Source organism: Dryobates pubescens, chromosome 9 (genome assembly GCF_014839835.1).
Source record: "Dryobates pubescens isolate bDryPub1 chromosome 9, bDryPub1.pri, whole genome shotgun sequence".
Lineage (NCBI taxonomy): Eukaryota > Metazoa > Chordata > Aves > Piciformes > Picidae > Dryobates > Dryobates pubescens.
In genome coordinates, this window is record NC_071620.1 from 23585921 (window position 1) to 23607596 (window position 21676).

General features: G+C 39.1%; 1 protein-coding gene across 2 annotated transcripts in view; it reads left to right on the forward strand.

Moving 5' to 3' along the window:
- MARCHF6 (membrane associated ring-CH-type finger 6) overlaps positions 1-14808 on the forward strand; it is a 51684-nt gene extending 36876 nt beyond the window's left edge. For both annotated transcript variants that reach the window (XM_054164004.1, XM_054164003.1), the window contains exons 20-26: positions 4130-4199; positions 5345-5526; positions 6497-6631; positions 8444-8533; positions 9881-10013; positions 10944-11079; positions 13217-14808. In XM_054164004.1, the coding sequence (XP_054019979.1) occupies positions 4130-4199; positions 5345-5526; positions 6497-6631; positions 8444-8533; positions 9881-10013; positions 10944-11079; positions 13217-13307 (837 nt within the window). In that variant the 3' untranslated portion in view covers positions 13308-14808. The remainder of the gene's footprint in view (positions 1-4129; positions 4200-5344; positions 5527-6496; positions 6632-8443; positions 8534-9880; positions 10014-10943; positions 11080-13216) is intronic.
- The last annotated feature ends 6868 nt before the right edge of the window (positions 14809-21676 follow it).

Here is a 21676-nt window from a genome sequence, read left to right on the forward strand (position 1 = left end):
CAGGAACGTCTCTAACAAGGCACAGATTTCAAGAGGGCATGCTTCTGCCTTCTAGCTGAAGTGTGTTTTAAACATTTTTTGTTGTGTTAAGAAATTAAATTGAGACCTTCTAGCACACCTATACTAAACGTAGAAAGGAGTTACAATACCTGAAAGACCTAAATCCATACTGCTAGTAATTAAATGTTGTTGGCAAATGCTGAAGTTTGTAGAATAGTATATGCATCAAACTAGGTAAACTGTTTTGTTGTTTCTACAACTTGGAGTTAATCAAATCTAAACTTAAACACAGCTCATTTACAGTGATATCAGGTGTAGCTTAAGAATGGTAGTAAAGGCTGAAGTTGGGTGTAGGTTTGCTTCTGAAGTTTCCTTAAAATGCTTAAAATACAGCAGAATTTTCATAACAAAGTACAACGAAAAGTGCTGTTTCTTCCTAGAAATCTCAGAACAGAAAGCAAATTTGAATATATTTTAGGCTTTCACAACTATTGAACTTCTGAGTGTTTGAAGTTGGAGCTTTTGGAGGAGGATGGGGAGTGGAGTTTATTCTCTCCACTACTGTTTTTGCCCTTTAAAATGGCTTTCTACAAGGATTTTTGTGCTTCAGCATTGTTGTAGAAACAGTGGAAGTAGCTGAGAGATGATAGGCTAGAAAAGCAGAATGAATTTGCCCATCTCATAGCAACTGCTACTGCTACCTCAGTTTGGTCATAACAGGAAGTCAAAGCATACTCTGAGACCAATTCAGTCTAGCATAAATATGCCCTTACTGCTGAAAGGAGTGGTGCCAGTTTTCTTTTCATGGTAACTGCTGCTCCTTTTTTCCCTTTTTAGCATGAATACCTGTGCTAGAACAGACAGTAAGCTGGAACAGGAAACTGATCCAGCTGAAAACTGAGGTAATATGCAGAAGACATTATCTGGGCATTTGAAAGTTCAGATAAGACTTTATAGTATTCTTTTAAAAGCAAATATGATACTTGTGACATTTTCACTTGGACTGAGTCAAGTTCATAGGAAGTGTGGATGACACGACAGGTTAATTGAAATCAGTTCCCTGTTTGCTATGAAGGTAATGACAAGTGGAATCTCTTTTACCATGACCTGGCAATATATAACAGCTGTAATGTGGACATGCTGCTTTCAAGGAACTGGTGTGTTAACCTAGGGGCTCATTAAATCCTTTCTAGAACTACCCTTGCATGGGTTATTTTCATGGATGCTTCTGGATAAGAATATGTCGGCGACAGAGAATGGAGTCAATACGAACGACCAGTATGATCTAGTATTGTTCATTTATGAAGGGAACTTCTACAGCTTATCTAGACTCGGAGAGCATGGTTGGCATAGCTTCATTGGTTCCCCATGAGTGGCCACACATCATACTATTATAGATTATTGGTCAAACTACTAATAACACGTGAGGTTGTTGATGCAGGTGTGCGTTCTGTTATTCCCAGATAATTCTCTGTGTTTATAGCTACCAGTGCCCTGCTTTAGTTACATGCTGCAGGCACAGCACTGTTTTGCTACACTGCTAGCTACTTCTGCACTTACGCTGGGCATGGCCTACCACCATGTTGGGCTCTTAAGCTTATACTGCCAGATTACTTACACTGCTTATTGCTACCATTGCCACAAGAATATGCACTGGCTTAGTGCCCTTCTCTCAAACCATTGCATACTCTAAGATTACAGTAATTTGAGGTGCTGACCTTGAACTGGTGAGAAGCAATTTGATATTCAGCTGGTCTAATTACCTTCTTCTAGACATTTTAAATTGGGGTTTTTTGAGATTTTTTTTTTTTTTTTTTTTTTTGAGAATGTAGGCATAAAACCATATTTAACCGAATTTCCTTCAGGTGTTTTCATCAAGAGATAACAAGCACTTGCACAATCTCAAACACATGGTATCTCACTGGTATGATTCTGTCCCTGTTTCCACTGTTTTAAATATGTAAATGAGTCAGGATTACTGTAGGTACTTCATTTGTGATTTTTGGCACACTGACCTCGGTTTTACTTGGTTAAGTTCATTGTATGAAAAATGTGTCTTCTGCCCAGTCTTCCATTATGGAACAACACTGTATTTTAATTACTTTCTCAACTGGGATTTTAAGTGGGGAGGGTGAAAAAGGTAGCATCTGATCCTTTCTATGCTTGATTATTTATTCTAACCAAGTTGGAAGAACATTGAAATACAGATTGAGCAAGCAATAAAAACTGATCCTTTATGTTGTTTTGGTTACAAATAAGCATGTAAAAGAATGTTGCTGGTTTTTAAAGTACATACATAGATGCCTATGTCCCTGCTGACTGGAGGGGGGGTGACCTTTGGAGTTCCCTTCTACCCCAGACCATTCTATGATTCTATGAATCTCAAAAAGAATTGATGTTTAAATTATTCTACATAAAAGCCAATCATCAATTTGATCAGGCAATCTAGATAATAATTCTTCCAGCTCATTCCTTTTGTAAACAAATGTTCTTTTGCCTAGACCTCCTAAAGCCTCTCCAGATCAAGTGCTAGTGTTGTAGAATTTTCATGCTATCGCCTTGTCTTCTTTTAGCCTTCCTTTCATAATCCAAAGTTGACAACAGAGCCTGCAAACAGTCTGGCAAGATTTCTTCTAAGGATTTTTAGATTTTATTACTTTATCATTGAGCCTTTTTAAAAAACCCTATCCAGTTTCTAAAAATTATTACTACTACTCACACAATCGGTATGTTTTTTCTGAAATCCCTTTTGGCTTGTCTACTGTAGTTCTGAATTTCTCTTACCAGAATTCAGTCATTTTTCTGTTTGGCTTTTTTTCCCCATATCTGGATTTATTTCCAACCTCTGGAATTATTTTCTGGAAGCCATTTTTATTTTACTGTAACAATTTTGACAACTTTGGGGGTAACTTTTTTGTAATCTTATTGGATTGTAATTTTATTGGCGCGAGTTTATGTCAAGCCTTCACTCCTGTATATCTGAATGCATCTCCTGTGAGCATTTTTCCTTTTGACTACCATTTTCAATATTTATTTAATACATGTCCTCATTGTAGCTCGTTTGCCATTTTGGAATAATGTTGTTGTGGATTTTTGGAGAGAGAAGAGCCTTGTAAGGTCTGAGTCTGCATATATTATGGTCCCTGTCAGTGCTGCTTCTGTGATACAAGTGACTAGCAGCCTGTGTATTGTTTAGGTCAAAGCAAGTCAGCCATGCATTCTGCACTACTGAGAAGTTTCTTTTGTCCAGTTGTCAGCTACTCTTTCTCTTCTTTCTGTCATTTGGGGTCTCTAACCCCAAAGAAGATATACAGTGTGGAAAAGGGTATGTGGCTGACACCTGGCATGTAACTGGGTGTTGTGGAATCATATCACTTCCTGCAGGATAACATCTAAAAACCACAAGGTTTTCCTTTCTTTAAGCAGTGATGAAGATCCTAACTTAGAGATGAAACTTATCTACATGTCTCCATACGTCTCATCAAGGAAAATGTGTTACAGATTCCACTTTCTCTCAGAAGTCTGTTGTATTAAGGTGTTAGTTTTCCCATAGTCAGCTTGCTTGTTTTGTGGCTGTGATGATTAGTGAAGCAGATCTTTGTGGTACATAATGCCCGAGACCATTCAAATATTTAAAGAAGTCAAATACCTGAGAATTTTCTCATGAGGTGTAAATCTGACTAAGGAGCCACCGGCCTAGCTGTCAGCTGCTGGCCTCATAAACCTGAGGACATCTGGAGGAACTTTCTCAGCAAGGTTTTCCTAATTCTAAAACCACTGTCTTGTTTATCTGAGATGCAGAGCTAGTAACCATTCAGGGTTTTTTTTTTAACCTTACATAACGACAACTTCATTCTAGATTCAAATGTTAATTTTTACTGTTGTGGCAACTGAGCTGAAATCTTACAAGAAATACACGACACCTCAGGTGTGCTGCATGTACTTTGGAGAGGTCTGTTATCACTGATTTATTCAGTTAGTATTTGAACGCTCTAGCTTAGCTGCTTTTCTGGGATAAATTTTTTGTTTATTTGTTTTGTTGCTTGTTAATGTTTTTGTTGGGTTGTGGGTTTTTACTTTGCATAAGTAATTTGTTTTAAACTGGTTTTCTTCTTTTTTTTTCTTTCAGATATTTCTTTTGATTGTTTTCATGTGCATAACATTACTGATCGCTAGTCTTATCTGCCTTACCTTACCAGGTAAGTCTATTGTAAAACTGCAATAGAAAACCAGCCCAGCATGTTACCATACTCAGCAAGGGCAGATGTTTTGAAAATATTGTTTAAAGTTAAAAGGAAAAAACATGGGTAACTCTCTCATTTTTAATGTTATCAAGTAATTCAAATTCTAGGTGATAGTAATTGTATTGAAATGACAGACATTGACATTCCATTTTTGTTACAGAATATTTTTCTTTTAAGGGCAAGTGCTAAGAAAATCACTGTAGTAGAATTGAGAGGAAAAAAGAATTGAAACTCTTGGACCTGCTTTACCATTTAGAGAAGGAAAATCTATAGGTTGTTACCAGGTCTCTTACAGTAGAGACATTAAATAAATATTCTGAAGGTCTCTTTGCAACAGGTCACTAGGAGACCTTCAAGTAACATGCATTCTGCTTCCCAAATGTAAAAGTACTTTAACCAAAGCAAAAGCACTGTTTAGAGTTTTAAAAACAATTTGAAATCAAGACATGCAAACCTATTTGAATTTTATAACCTGGATACCATAGTACCATCGTAGTTTTACCTCTTTGCACTGATGATCCTAAAGACAGTAATGTGTTGAGATCAATTTTGAATATTGTGATGGTTTTAATAGTAGTACATAAAATAATCCTTTTATAATACTAGTGAATGGAAAGTATTAAAAAATATTAAATGTAGCAAATGAGTCTCCCAATTTTTGTAGCAGAGTTTCAGAAAAACCATATCAATAAGCCTCAAAAAATTATGAGGTGCTGAAATAAGCCAAACACTGCTCATGAGATTTGAGTTTAAGCTTATGCACTAATCCATTATTGCCTTTGCAATTATGGTTAGTGTTTAGGCTCTGAATAGTGCAGTATTCAGTGCTTTGTTTTGCTGTAGTTCAGATCATATTGCAGGTGTGATGAAATTTGAGGGGGAAAATGAATAATTGTACATATATTTGGCATCCTCTATGTAACTATTTGCATAGTGCTTCACACATTTGTGCCTTATGGGTGTAGAGCCAAAACACTGGTTTATGCTGAATGCTATTTGTGCATTTATATTTAAAAAATATGTTTGAGTATTTTTTTAATAGGCATCCCTCTTAATATATCAAAAAGCATTACTCTATTTAACAGTGTTTGTTTTTTCAGTATTTGCTGGCCGATGGTTAATGTCATTTTGGACGGGGGCTGCCAAAATCCATGAACTGTACACGGCTGCTTGTGGTCTTTATGTCTGTTGGCTAACTATCCGAGCAGTGACAGTGCTTGTTGCCTGGATGCCACAGGGTCGTAGAGTGATTTTTCAGAAAGTCAAAGAATGGTCTCTTATGGTGAGTCCTGAAAAAAAAAAAAAGTCACCAAATTATCAACAAAGTAGCTAACAAAACTTACTGTTTCAATTTGCTTGCAGATTTTACTCTGTAATGAATACTACTTTTTCCTTTTCAGACCATTTCAAAGCTTTTACAGCTTATATTACTATTGCATGGGCTGTTTCTGGAAGCGATTTGGCACAATGTTAAGCAATCAGTGTAAATAGATTTGCATATACATGTTTACATATGTATGCATGTTTTCTGCCTTTAAAAGTGAATATGTTGCATTGTATTATCCCCACATGTCATGTGTCCTCAAATACATTTGTTTTCACATATAACTGGAAACTCAGCTATTACTCATTTAGCAACTTGACATTATCAGAAGCTAGTAAAGCTGATCGACAATGATGAATGTGTCTCTACAAAGTAGCCAGACCATTAAGAACATTATGTTGTTCAAATTAATTCTTCAAAAGAAAATCCCCTTTTTTAGTACAGGCACTTCAGATTCTCGCCATGGCAACTAAGTTATGTCTCACTTCTATCTTAGTTTTGGTTTTGAGGATGTCTGTAATAGATTTTTGCTGAAGTAGTGATTCTAAATGTTCATAGGAAAAATGGTGTCTTGTGATGGACATGTTTATGTGCTTACTGTAGTGTTACAGACAGAAAAGCAGTGTTTCATGTATTGCCATGTTTCCCAAATACCCATCATTTTTAGGACATTTTAAGCTTAAGATAATTCATGCTATTTTCTGGAGGTTATGTGGAACATGACCTAGTCTTAACAACTTTAATTGCAAAACAATGTGTGTAATGAAAGTTCTTTCTAGGTGTGTGTATATATATATTTAATTAAAGGTCTGAGGTGGTTTGGTTTTTTTTTTCTCCAGCATTTTCTTTTTATGTAATTTGTTACATTTTGAAATTCAAACAAAGAATCCTCTGAGAAATGTATTAATTAGATTGTTTGTGGTTTTAGATAATGAAGACATTAATAGTGGCTATACTGCTAGCGGGCGTTGTCCCACTTTTGCTCGGTCTTCTGTTTGAACTGGTCATCGTTGCACCTTTGAGAGTTCCTTTGGATCAAACACCTCTCTTCTATCCTTGGCAGGTCAGTTGCTCTGCTCCCATTCTTCTGCTGCCATTGACATAGTTCTTTACTTAGAAGTAAGGAGTACATGTTCTTATTTCATAATATTTGGTGTTTGAGAGGATACTTGCAGAGTATTTTTGTGTCAGAGAAAAGACAGTTAGTCTGCATGTAAGGACTGTAAATGAAGAATTTTGAGTATGAAAAGATTAACTGTTTGGGATGACATCAGAGTATCTTTGCTTTTCAGTGATTAGATAGATAACTCATTTAGTAGCATCATTGTAAAGTTATGTACATAAGTTTGTATAGCTGTATGTGCATATGCACAGACATAAATATTCTGTCTGACCTTTCTGGAAAGCTTTCTGCCTGCTGTTCTGCAGCAAGAGGTTCAGCTGATTCTTTTTTCCATATGATGTTTTAACTGAGTGATGCTACACATTATGAGTAGATGTTTTTTATATGCTTTAGGATCATTTTAGGTTGAGGTGTCAGATCATTAATACAATATTTTGAGGTAGTAGTGTTTAGGTTTTCATTAGTCAAGTCTCACAGGTTAATGGAGTGCCAACTTTTTTCCTGTAACTTGGTGGAAGAAATGAAGGCACAGTAGCCTGAGTGAGAAATGCTTGCATATCACTTATACCCAATTGTGAAAGAACTTGTAACTCAAGAAAACCATGACTCAGAAAATCTGGATTGTATGTTACTAAATAACAAAGTGTTCAGAGGTAGTGATTTTTTTTCTGAAGTGCCCACGAACAAGCTCTCACTTACTTTCCGTGTCCTCTTGTTTGAAAGCTATTATACAGAGAAGAATTTGACTGCTAATTTAATTCTTCCATTATTTTATAATACAAGTATACTTTGGAGCTGTCTGTTTAAGTAACTGACTAGTAAGTCAGGACATCATATGATTGCAGTGGTAAATGCTCGTATTTTCAAGACAGTTTGGGAAAGAATTGGTAATGCTAAAAATGTTAGTTATTTAAAAGTTTGGAATTAAATACACCAAGAGAGTGTAATTTTGGGTGGTAGAGCTTTTTCAAAATATCAGATTAGAGGGATTTGAGATTTGTTCTAAATTAACAAGGAGCTATTGAACTTGAGAGTAACTTCCATTTGTCACAAAAGCAGACGTTATGCAAAGGTTAGTTGCTTGAAGCAACTTTAACACTGACTTTAACTTCTTAAATTTTAGAGCATATCTGGGGCAGTAGACATTAGTACAAGCTGAGGTTTTTAAAGTAATTGAAGAAAATATTTGCAAAGCAGTTCAAGAAAAGTAATACTCTGAATCTTACTAGTTCTGTAACTGTTTATTCTGCATTGCCATCCTATACTTTGATTCTGGTTTTGATGGGTTTTGTTGAAACTTACAACCAACTTTCAACAATTGACATTTAAAAGAAGACAAAAAGTCCCTTGTTTCCTGACTTGTGTGAGCATCTTTGTGTCTTGTTTCTCTTCCCTTTTTAAACGAATCAAAATAACATACTTCTAGGTAAATGTTACCAGTGTTAGTTACTTTGTACCAGAATATTTCTCTCTTGCTTTCTTGTTTCCAGTAATGCAATGTTTTTATTTGTATTTGCCTTTGGTTTAATAGTAGTACCTAATTCTCATGGTACCAGGGAGCCGATTGTTTTACAAATGTCAGTTAAGACTGAGAGCTTTTTCTTTGGCACTTACAGGTGTCACCTCTTTTAAACAATATCCCAAAGTAATTATCTTTTCACTTACAAGTAATATTAACAAGTTGCTCTAAAAGCTTTTGGTCAAACTGTTAAAAAATGTGTATATGCTAATGATACCGTTTTTAAAAATTAGGACTGGGCTCTTGGAGTTCTGCATGCCAAAATAATTGCTGCCATAACACTGATGGGTCCCCAGTGGTGGCTGAAAACTGTTATTGAACAGGTAGGAAAAATTGTCCATATGAATTATCTGTATAATACATTTTGAAAATTTTTTGAATGTGACTCAGAAAATGGAGTTACTGCTGTAGTGATGGAGTAATTTAAGTAATTGAAACTCAACTAGTATAGCCTAAACCATTAATGTGTGCTTAACAATAAAACAAAAACAACCTTCAGATCTGAAATTAAAAAAATGTTATGTATATGCAATTTTATTAGGTTTGTGTCAAACTGAGAAATACTGTTATTTCTTCTGATGAAATCATGTGTCCAAATACACCACTCAAGAACAGAGACTTTCTGCCCTTTCCACAGCTGTAGAGATTACTCATTGATGAGTGCATATAGAAAATGCTATTTCCCTTCCGCTTTTTCTGTGAACAGTTTTGTCATATGGTCTGTTGCTTTCTGTGATGCAAGTAATTTTTATCTTGATTGTAACCTTTAATTTCTGCACCTGTTACCTCAATGAAGTATCTCAACTTTTCAGTCCTGCACTGTACATAATATCTATGGTTCATGCTCTGACCTCTGTACATAAAGTGCCTCTCTTGATTAAATATAGCTCCCAGCCCCATTTATTACACCATTTTCTGATCTCTTTGTGTCACAGTGGAGGTACATAGTCTTAGTTCTGTGACTACATACATTTTGATGCATACCATTGCTCTTCCTGCCAGTTCAGATGGTCTCTGTGGCCCTGACACATCAACTCTCCTGAGCCATCCTTAGAAATGGTTACATCCAGGCTGTGGGACAGAGGCCATCGTGTAGCTGTATGTGGTAGCCATTTGAATATTGTGAGCTTTCCCATGACTGATCTAGTCCTGTTGAGACCTTAGCTCCTGTTACTAGCTGCAGAAACTCAAGAATTGTGGAGGTCCTGTCTTCAGGCAGAGACTCCATATGCAGAAGCTGTAGTCTGCCCAACCAAGTACAAAGTAAGATTCTGTTTTCTGCCTGTGTTATCAAATGTAATAGGGTTGCTCTGTTAGCCTACACAGGATCCTCTTTCAGCAAGGTGACAACACAAAGGGATCCCAACTCACCCACAAAACTGCCATCCACAGCTCTGATGCTGTTTCAGCTAGCCTATTCCACTTCCACAAGTCACAACACTCTTCTAGATTACATTGCTTTCCTGGACACTATTTAAATTATTTCCTGGAGCCCTCATGATGTAGATGGGTGCAGTTTTTCTTTCTTTGGCTGCGATCATCATCGTTTTCTTCCAGTTAGGAATGCCCGTGTCATTTCAGGAGGAGAATTACATAAAACCTTGTAATTTTTGCTCTAAGCAAAATACATGGCTTTCCTGATTGATCTATTTCTAATGTGTTCTCCTTAGGTATATGCAAATGGAATTCGTAACATTGATTTACACTTCATAATTCATAAACTGGCGGCACCTGTAATCTCTGTTCTATTACTTTCCCTGTGTGTACCATACATCATAGCTTCCGGTGTTGTACCTTTATTAGGTATGTATACGTTTAGAATACATGTTTATCCTCTCACGGTTTAGAGCAATATAAATGTCTGTGGAAATAAAATTTCAAGCTTTTCACTATTTTTTTAAAAATACTAACAAACCCCCACTGTTCTGCCAGCAAGTGTAAATGCTTAAGAGTTGCTGTGTCTTAAATGTTTGGGGGTTTCAAAGAAATGCAATACACCATTCTGACTGGCTTTTTAATAAACTGCATGCAGAATACATCAAGAATAGGGACTGCATAATATCTAACAGCAGTCTTGTTAGGTGTCTAGCTAGTTTGGGAAAGGGATGATAAAATCATTTCCTCTTTGGACTGTCAGCCTTTAATTTTAGTCTCCTTTGAGAAGCTGAACCACAGACATATTTTCTGACTTAGCTTAGAACGGGTGAAATACTGGGTTTGTTTTAAGTTTTTCATGCAGTATTAAATTGTAAATGCAGTTTATTTTTTTGGACTTTACTATCCCCTCATAATTGAGGAAAATAATTTTATTAGAAGCTGAATATACTAGAAGCTTTTTCATCAAGAGCTGTCTTTTGCCAATTAGTTTTGATGTTAACATGACATTCAAGAAGTTCCATTTTATTCTTCAATCTCTCACTTTAAAACAGCCTTCTGTAGTGTCAACTTCTTTTCTGATAAAAGGTATACAGAAGTCAATAAGCAAGCAGAGCTGATAAGCCAAGTTTTTTTTACTGTGCATTTTCACTGTGTTGATGGAAGCTTTTGGCTTTAATGCATCAGATTGAAAAGAGCATCTGTCATGTCAGACCTGTGAGATAAATGGATGTGTTATTTCATAGCCCTTCCACTGATGTTGCAGCATAACAAAAAGTATAGAAGCATGTATGGAAGCAGAAATGATTGAATTGCTTTCACAATGTTAGCTTATATGAGGGTTGTCTTGTTTTGTAGGAGTTACTGCTGAAATGCAGAACCTAGTTCAGAGACGAATTTATCCTTTTCTGCTTATGGTGGTGGTTTTGATGGGAATCCTCTCCTTCCAAGTCCGCCAGTTCAAGCGCCTTTATGAACACATTAAAAATGACAAGTGAGTATTTTTTTTCCCCCACTTCAAATTGTGATACCTTCAAGCTGAATTCAAACATTGTAGATACTTGGGTTGAAAGGGATTTTGAAAGTCTTCTCTGAGGAAAAGCTGAACTGTTCTTGGCAAATGTTTTGTCTGTCATTCACCTAGGTAAACACAGGAATAAACTGTATTTATAAATGGAAGACTCACCCCTATGGGTGTTTAAAACAAATTAATTTGTCTTCCCCTCTGTAGTCTTGAAGGACAAGTGAAGGTAATGATTAGGGCATATCTAAAAGTAAAATCGTGTCTCAATCTGCTGTTTATAAAACCATTTCTCCAACTTTTTCTGCATGTCTGTTTTTCTTATTCATTCTAGTCATTAGTACAACTAACCTGTTAAAGAACTTACAGTTGATTTGATAGTTCATCCTTAGGAAATTTTGTACTGTTTTCTGATGTTTTCACTAGTATTGCTCTGTATTACTCAGATGTTTTTTCTGGTTATCCTGCTTAGTTTCTAAGTTATCCTTCTTTTATTGGTTTGTGTTATCTTAATTATGGTATGTGTTGGTTTTTTAGAAAAAAAACCAAGTTTTGGACCCCAGCAACTAGGCTTCCTATGCTGCTTCTGAATTGAGAAGCAGTTTATTGTGTTCATTTCCTGAGTTACCCCAGAACAGTTTCACTTTCCACTGACTGCAAAAGAAGCCAAACCTAAAATGAACTTTTCTTAAATGCTAGGAAATTACAAATGCATCATTTGGTGTAAATGTGAAATTAATACAGTCAGACAGTAAGAATTGTATCTAAATAAACTCTCACCAAATCAGTTTATATTTTAACACCTTTTATTGGTTCAGCTGATTTAAATCCTGTTCCCCACCTGCCTTTGGCATAGGTCCTGTAATACTTGACCTACTGTAGAATGTATAGCTGGTATCAATATACACAAATGGGGTTTGAGCTAACCATTACTGTCTTTCACCAAGCACGCATATTGAATTTTAACTTCCATTAGTGTTTTAAGTTGCTTGTGTTAAGGCATGTAAACAATTTACACACAAAGATGTGAGAATAATCTAAGTGAAAATTGCTTTAATATTAAATGAACTTGTTAAATGCTATACCCTTACTTGTAGACCATTTGTACAGCTTCAGTTAATGATCTTATTTTAGGAAGTAAGCAAACATAGTCATGCTAGCCTGTGGAGATTTATGGTTTAGAAATACACTGAAGTAAATCTTTCATGTAACAACTTTCAAAAATATATACAAGATCTGGTGACATTATAGATTGTATAAAAAATGTGATGGTTGTTTGGTTATGGTACCATGAGGAAAGGAGCAGTGGTGAAAGTTTCTAAGGGAAATGACAAGTTTCGGGGGAAGAAATCCTATGGCTACATGTACAACCAGCGTACAGATAGGAAGCATACGGATAGGAAATGACAGGTTACAGGGGAAGAAATCCTAGGTGTATATGGCTACATGAGGAACAGCGTACGGTTAGGAAGCAGGGGAAGGAATTTAGATGTCAAGAAGCAGGAGTCTGAAACTGTGATAAAGAAGGTAAGGAATAATGTGAAAGATAGAAAAAACTGCTAAGCTCCTGAGATGTTGAAACAGATACAAATAAAGGAATCTTGCAGCCCTTAAGCCTGGCAGAGTTGGGGTATTTTCTCCTCCTTTTAAGACAGATGGAGCTGCTACAGAAGTTCTTTCTTTACAATACTACTTTTTCCAACCAGGATGTTTTTCATATCGTATATTAGCAGAGCTAATCAGATGTTCAAGTGGCAGTGTTGCAGACACTGTGAAGATCCTCTTAAACATATGATTCAGCAAAGGGGCTGGATATACAAATAATGCAGGCACACTCTTTATATTTCATATCTTCATTCAACTTATATATGTCTGAATTGTATTATTACCTAAGTTAAACACAAACCTGTAATGTCTGTATTTCATTATGAAATGCATTCACTTTGAGGAAAAAAGATGAGGGTGGTTGAAGACCATTAAGAGGAGAAGGAGCACTTGTAGAACAACTTCCATCAAAATGAGAAAACTACTGAAGCAAAGGTGATAGAGTGGATTTGTTAATTGTATGAACTTTTGTTTATTTCTCACTCTTTTTACTGTGATTTTACAGGTACCTTGTTGGGCAACGACTTGTGAATTATGAACGAAAATCTGGTAAACAAGGCACATCAACAGCTCCACCTCAGTCTTCACAAGAATAAATGGTCGTACTAAACATCTTGACCTTCCCTTTGCCTTTACATGTCTTTTTTTCACAGACTTTTCTTGTCTTTGGATATCTCTCCCAATAATACCCTCAGCAGTGTTTTGGCTTCTGTTAGTAGTATGCAGGTAGCAGTTAAGGCTCTGCTCCTTATCTGCATTTTCTGATGTTATCAACCCTGTCTGAGGTCTGTACATGTGTAAATAGGAATCTCCTGACACCCTAAAACGTTGGATTAAAAAGAATGTGCATTGTACATCTTTTTAAAAGTATATTAATTTATTAAATCTAGTTGTCACTTTATTTTGGACTGCTGTTCTGTCGACAACGTGCCACCAAGCAATAGTGTGAAGAGGCAAGATGTTTTTATAAAATTTGGAGCTTACTTTATGGTGTTCATAACAGCTCTTATTGTAGTACTATAGTATGATTTTTCATGACTGGAAAGGCCACACAGGAAATATCACAAGTAGGGAATTGTCTTACAGTCAGCAACGAAGTGGCTGTGGTGAGAACATAATGAACTATGTATCTTGCTGTCAGGTCTGTTTTTTATTATTTTGTATAACACCAAAGCCGTTGTACATTTTTTTTTCTATTGCTTGATTGTTTTTCATGTGTCTGAGTTTGTAATATTGTACAGTCGCTGTTAAATCAAAAAAAAAAAATTATTTCCTCTTCTAAGAATTCAGATGTTGAGGCTCAGCTGGGTTTTTCTGTTTGGTTGGGGGCAGCAGGCTGGCTTTGGGAATCAGGATTTCCCGAATGAAAACAGTAAGTAAAAGCTTTGCTAAGGCTGGGTGACAGAAGCATTTAAAGGTACCAAGAAAAATTCAATAGGTTCACAACTTGAATTCTAGCCAATTTCTTATCAATAGCAGAGTTTTTTAGGACCTCAAGAGGAGAGAGAGAAAGTTCATCTGATATGTTTGCAGAGAAACAAAGAGCATAGTGTAAGTAGTATTCTGACCAGGTCCTTAATTAAAGAGCTTGGAATCTTTTTCTGTAAGTTACCAAAGTTACAAATCGCAATATGAGTTTTATATTGTGCAATTACCTTAAAAAATAACACACACACACACACCCCAACAACAACAACAAACAAATCTTTCCTTACAGAATTGGCCTTGACAAATTTTTATAGGAGTAAGTCTGAGGAAGTGATTCATCACATATCATTTATTGCCTGTGGGGCAGGGAAATAAACGTGCTACTAAACAGGCAAGGGTAAGTTAGCATTGGCGATATCAGTAGTGGTGTACCACTTGGCTGCCTCTGACTTCAGTTCTAGCATGTCTGTCACGGCAGCTCTTACTACTGGTTCAACCTCATTTAGGGCACAGTAGTCTGCTGTCAGTATCTGTTCTCCATTAGGCTTTCACACTTGGCCAGGTGGGGCCGTTGAAGGTGAGCTGATCCCCCCTTGGATCTCCAGTCGATGAATCAGTTAATGGGAATCAGGGAGTCTCAATCAGTGTGATATTGCTACCATGGTAGCAATTGACATCTGTTCTTTAACCCTCAGAAGGGGTCTCAGAGGCATCAGGCAAGATGGAGAACAGTTTATGTCCCTCGGTCTCCAAAGTATCTATACCAAAGGCCCACTGGTATCTTTTGGGGTCCTTGAAATACCCTCTTCTGGTATAGTCTATACAATAGATGCATGGGGCCTCCACACCAGTCACAGTGGGCTGTTTATGCCACTCATTCCCAGTTAGGCTCAACTCAGCTTCCACTGTGCTTAGCTGTTGGGATTCCCATCACCCCAGAAATACCAGTGGGTTCTAGCCCTGTATAGTTTGATGGCATTAGGCCACATTGTGCACCAGTATCTGCCACAGCCTTACTCTCCTGTGGGCCTGACGTGCCTCATTGTTAGATCCATACAGTCCACTCAACCTGATTGTCCCTTTCCTTTACCTCCAGTCCTGACCAGAGTCACTCAATTCTTGTGAAATTGACTTGAACATTCCTTCAAGAGGACAGAAGTAAAAGTGCTTCTAGTGGTGAATTTTCTACTGGAAACTGGAGCAGTGTTTTTCTTTGAGCAATCCCCTTTTGTGATTGTTTTTTCTCACAGCTCATACTTGTGCAGCTAGACTTGAAGTTGGTTTTACATCCCATTTCCTCATATTTTCCTCAATGGTCACACAGGTAAAACCACAGGTTTTCAGTGGTGTATACCTCCCCATTTCTCTCCCTTGGGCAGGGAAGCATCTAATTGTAATAGCTGAGATACATACCATACAGGTGGGGAATAGAACATGTCCTATTTGAATTGATGACACTCCTGGGACAGCTCCTCCACAGTTGAAACACAAGACTGTAGGAAGGGAGACTTCCATTGTATTTCAAGAGCTGGCCAGCCAGTTCATCCACCATTTGTCTCTAGCTGTCTTTACAGGACAAGAAGTTGGCATATGATGATGATGATATGCTACAGAGGAACTTCAACCACATGGGTCATCAGGATCTGAAGGTCCCTGCTTGTCATTCTGATCATTATAAATCACCTCCAGCACAGTTAATTCCCTCAGGTACTGGATACCTTTCTTCATCATGGTCCACATGCCTTCCTTGAAGTGGTACCTTTGCTTCACACCTGACAGAAGCTCCCTTCAGGGTCTAAGGGCCTGTGCTTTTCAGTTGCTTTGCCAATACCCCATTTCCTAGACAGGGATCCCAGATGCTTGGATTAGCTGCCCTCTAATTCCAAACTATTGGCCCCATTATCCCAGCATCAGCAGCCAGGTGATCATGTGCTCATCTGAATAGGCACCTGCAATCCTTTCACATATCTTGCAGCTTGTTTGGAGATAGGGATTGGGTTGTTACTTCTGGCTTATTCCCCTGTTTTCATGATGGTCTTGGTTCATTGTCATCCCTCACAAGGTGAACAGATTTTTCATGTGTATTTCTGCACAGAAGCACAGGTTTGTTCTCTGGTGCAGCTGGAGCACCTGCTGCTGGTGGTTGACTAGCCACAGTGCCTGATAGTCTGTTTATGTTCAGAGGCTTTATCTTCCCCTTGAAGGCATGGAATAGGGTTGAAAAGGACTCATGCTAGGACCTTCCCCATGCCTAATAGCAGTGAGTTGTGTGTCTTAGGAAGTTCCAGGTTGACAACACTTTTTCAAGATATTTTACTGCTTTATCAGGATTATGCACTTGCTCAGAGATGCAGTTCCAAAACACTGGAGATGACCACTGTCTAAGGCACTTGCTTGTATTCCCTTACACAGTCTGCCACTCATAACTGTCCCACCTTGGGGCAGATCTGTGGGTGGTATTTTTGGAAAAAAGCTGTAACCCTGAACAAGATCTGGGACATATTCATGAGATGGCAGCAAGAGTGTGCTGGCTTGGCCTTCCTGAAGATACTCAAAATTCTCAAAAGCTGAGAGTCTCCTCCTCTGTCTCACCTGTAAATGGGGTGAGACTACTACTAAGCAAGAATGCTGCATCCAAATACCAGCTTAACCCCATGGACAGTACTATAGTCGTGAGGTGACAATATCCAGTAGTTCTTCCCCAAGAGGATAAGCGTCACCATGGGGAATACATAGAACACAAAGATTTATATAATATCACCAGGCAAAGAGGTGGACCCACAATCTGAGAACATGGACTATTTAAGTAATCTAAAATGTTTTAAGTAATCTAAAATTGTTTTAACAGGCTTTGGTCAGGTATTTCATTACCTCAATCCTTTGTGCCCCACACTGGGCACCAAAAAGGGGCTGCCATGGTTTTAGACCCAGCTGCGCTGAGCCCCATGCAGCTGCTCCTCCACTCTCCTCCACTTCCTTCCCCAGGTTAGGATGGGAAGGAGAAATTGGGAGCAAAATGTGAAACCTCTGGGTTGGGATAAGCAGAGTTCAGTAGACCAAAGCAAAAAACAAATGAAGATCAGGAATAACAACAATAGTAAAGTAAGCCATATATAAAACAAGTAATATAAAATACAACACCCTCACCTGACCATATGCCAAAAGCCCATGCCAACCCTGCCCCACACAGCAGTCATGATGTTTATGTTATGGAATACCCCATTGGCTGGATCCACTGCTTATCCTGGTGTGGCCCCACCCAACTCCATGTGATGAAAATTACCCCTCCTAACTGAACCCAGGACAGTTGGCAGAGTTCTTTGCAAAGACACAGTCAAATAAGAGCCACCAAATCAAGTCTGTGCTGTTTCTATATGTAGATGTTTGGGGATTATTTATGCAGGTAATTTAAAGAAAAACCTAACAGTATCACAGAGCTTTAAGTAGCACAAACTCACATGCTTGGATTGCAGTACCTTTCCTAGCTTAAATGGGGAAAATGTAAGAATCCATTGAAGCAATTGGAAAATTGATGGAACATTTAACTTACTGCTCAGTGCACTGTCCTTTAGTATTCTGTACTTAAATATATGTGTACATAATTAATATCTGAGAACCTGGCAGGTACTGTGAGAGTATCATCTCCTTTTATTGATATTGCATCTCTTACCTGATGTGTTTTGAGCTGATGTAGTCCCAGCTGCGATGGTGGTGATTCAATTTTTGGTGTCTGGAGTCATGCTCTAAGGTAGCGAGCACAAGCCAAACGCATCTGAATCTAGTAGCAGGAGGATTGGGCTGTCAATATCAGAAGATCAGAAACTCCTAATTTGCAGAATTACTATTGTCCTTGCAGTTTTGAACCACGAGTACTACCCTTTGGAATCATTTATTGGAAATTTTCCATCGAAATGAAACCGTGGAAAAATAACCAAAATAATTCTCATTCATTGTTGCTGAGAGAATGTTGAACTGAGTATTTGCCCTGTATGTTTTTGATGTGCATAAATATTGTATTTGACTATTTACAGTGGTGTACATTGTGGGGACAGATACTTTCACAATGTTAAATTCACTGGTAACATGCATTCTTATTTATACCAAGATTCTGTCTTTGACATACTTTTCATAAAAAGTTCCAAAATGGTCTTGCCACTCAAATATTGCAAGCACTACTGTGTATCATGCAGAATTTGCAGTAGTGTGGTTCTTGTAACTTTGTGTTTTTATCCAGACAAACTGGTCTTAACATTAAAATTTATTAAGAAAAAGCCTTTGTGCTGTTTCTTATTACTGTTGCTTCACAAGTGATGACAGAAAGAACTGAACTGGGTCAATCATGTAATGTGAACTGTAGCTATTTTAATGTAGCTTACACTGTCTGTACTCACCCTTCATTATGGAGAACCAGTTTTAAATCAAACTGATGTGCTTGCTGCAGATTGCAGGTGAAGTGAAGTTTGTCTCTGAAACTCTATTGTGGACTTTCAAAAAGATCTCATCTCCTTATTTTAACATGTGTTTGGGGGAATAAAATGAAAGTTGTACAGAACAAGAATTAAATAACACTGCTTTTTATTTTTTAAATTTTAGTAGTTTGCCTTATTGTGTTGTGTGTACTCTTCTAGCATAGAAATGACAGTAAGCATGAAGTTAACTGGCTGTTAGCTTGAGCGCTGCACCAGTGGCTTCCATCTGTGCTAGAGTAACACAACATGCATTCGTCTTACATTCCTCTTCAAGTGGGAAAATGTCTATGTGTCTGTGCGTGCTTTCACCACAATTTGCGTTGACCTTGGGTCTCGAGTGGAGGGATAGGAGATGCATACTGGCTGAATTGTATCCCTTTTGTGGTGTCAAGAGTATGACGGTATTGGTAGTTCCACAGGCCTTCACCCAAGAACTGTCAGATTGCTTTGTACCTATTTTTGCATACTGAAAGAAGTTAATTGCAGCATGGCTTTGACTGGGTTTACACAGATTCTTTTATATTAATTAAAAACAGTTGAAACTCTGCATCTGTTCTCTGACTCCCCCTTCTCCACTGGGAAATGTTTTCATTTCTGACGGCCCTCTGGAACCTGCAACTGTTTTCTGTTGGTAAGTTCCTTGCTAAGATGCCAGCTCTAGCACCATTTACAGTATTCAGAACACTTTTTGGCTGAATGCATTAAAAAACCTGCACAGCAGCCCCACTGTTCTTCAAAGAACTCTGTGAAAAGCCCTTCACCTTACAAAGCATGAATGACTGGTTTGTTGATTCCACTGCCTGATAAGTGTAATTTTGATGCCTCATTTTGCAAATCCTATGTGGCAGGGTCAGTGTTCTTGTTCTCCTTGCCCTGTGGGTGGGCGCTGTACAGCCTGAGCAGTGAGTGGAGGGAGTGGAGGTTCTTGGCTGAAATACAGAATTACACATTAAGACCATTGTTTTATCTTTATCTTGTATGGGCTTACATCTTCATCAGTGGGGACATAATGTAGATTTAAAAGGGCTGATTCAAATATTACTGTCTTCCTTTTCAGTAGTTATTTGGCCTTATTTCAAGCATACAGCATGTAAGTTTCTTCGGTGCAATGACTTGTGAAGGCTTTATGAAGCAAATAATCCTATTATGAAGTTCATATGAGTGCTCGGGCTACTTACAGCCCATGTAAGAAGGGACAAAAGGGACACTGCTTTATCAAGAGATGCAGTAGCATCTTTTCTGAGGATGCAGTTCAGGTAACCTCCAGTGCTGTTTTTTATCTGCAGTGGAAAGACTAAAGACATCTGTAGTCCTCCACCAAGGCTTTGAGGCAGAGAGAGCACTTAAGCTCCTTGTCATTCTGGAGTGGCGGAAGAGCCCGCGCTGCCATGTCAGCCAGGTTTGGTGTCGAGAGACAGCTGGAATTGGACGTACTGTGCTTGCATGGGGCTACTGTCAGCGGTATTGCGGTACTGTGCTCCTGAATCTGTAGCGCTGCGGAGGCCGACCAGCAGCGGTGCTTGTAGCTGAGCTGCCCTTTGAAGCAGCAGCTACTGCAGAGGCCGAGGCGATAGCGCAACCTCCCCTCGGTGGGCTCTGCCGGTGACTTGGCACTAAAGCCTTCCGGGTCTTTGTACAAGTTTGCAGAACACGCGTGTTTCATTTTAAACAACGTCGGCGACAGCCCTATTCTCTGCCGGGCACCCGTGAAGCACTCGGCCCGGCCTCCCGCCCGGCCCGGCCCCTCCCTCCCGCGTTGCCCGGGCAGCGGTGCCGCGGAGACGGGCAGGTGAGGCGGCTTCTCGGGCCTTCCCTGGCCTCGGGCGCAGGGGGAGGGTAACACTGCCCGCTCGGAGCGGGCGCTAGCGTTGCAGGAGGTGCCCGGGGCCTCTACCCACCGGCCGGAGCCGTGGGATGGCGGGTGGGCTCCCGCTTGCCGCTGCTCTACCGGCCCCGCCGTGTGGTGGCCGCCTCCGATTGTTCTATCAGGCGGTTTGTAACGGTTGGTGCTTGGGGTAGCTCAGGCTGGCCTGAAGGGAGGCGGCGAAATACACGGTCCTCATCCCGCAGGATTGCGGACCAGCTTGCCGGAGTGGTTAACCGGGTCGTGCCCAGCCCACCGTGCTGCTTTTCGCCTCTGGTCTCGTGGAGAGCCATCACCAGCAGCTAGGCAAGTCAGGTCTGTGAGCATGTACTTGTTGCTCTTATCCTTGTACCCAGTTCACCTTGGACTAGTTTTAAGAGCATGAATGGAAAAAGCCAGAAAGACTACATAGGAGGTGAAAACAGGTTGGACTTGATGATCCTTGGGGTCTCTTCCAACCTTAGTTACTGTGATACTGTGATACTGTGAAAAGGATTAGGTGGCTTTGGTGTGTAGCAAGAGCATATCCCGTATCAGAGCACAAAGGGCAGGTATTGCCATGGATTGAGGATAAAAGATCACAAAGGCTGGCTGACCTGCACTTTGCTTAGCTTCTTAGGTGTGTTCCTCTGAACATCAGGAAACCCTTTTCCCATGTGAGGATAATGGAGCACTGACTCAGGGAATGTGTGGAGTCTCCCTCCTTTGTGATACACTGAACCCGTCTAGACATGGTCCTGAGCAGTCGTCCTGCTTGAGCAGAGGGTTGGGCCAAATGACCTCCAGAGGTCCCTGTCAACCTCAACCCTTTCTGAGAAGTTTACTATAGGGAAGCAGGTCTTACACTTTTTTTTTTTTCTCTCTACTTTTCTTCTCTGACTAGTTTGTTTTATTCTTTTATTTGTCTGCTTATCAAGGGCACGTGCACACATGCATGTGCTCCTCAAGGTTTTTCTGTTCTCTAGCATGTTCTGAAATCTCCAACTTTTGCCTTCATCTTCAGTCCCTTGGCTGCATTTTGAATCATTACTGAAGGAGCATGACCACTGCAGTGATTAAATGCACACTCTGAAGTTTGTCCCTGATGAATATTTGCCGTGTTGTAGTAATGAAGATGCTGCAGCCCTGCCTGTGTTTCTCAGGAAATGAAGTTCTAAGTGAGGTTTGATCCTCAAAGGATCCTTGAGCCACAGCAGTCCTCTAT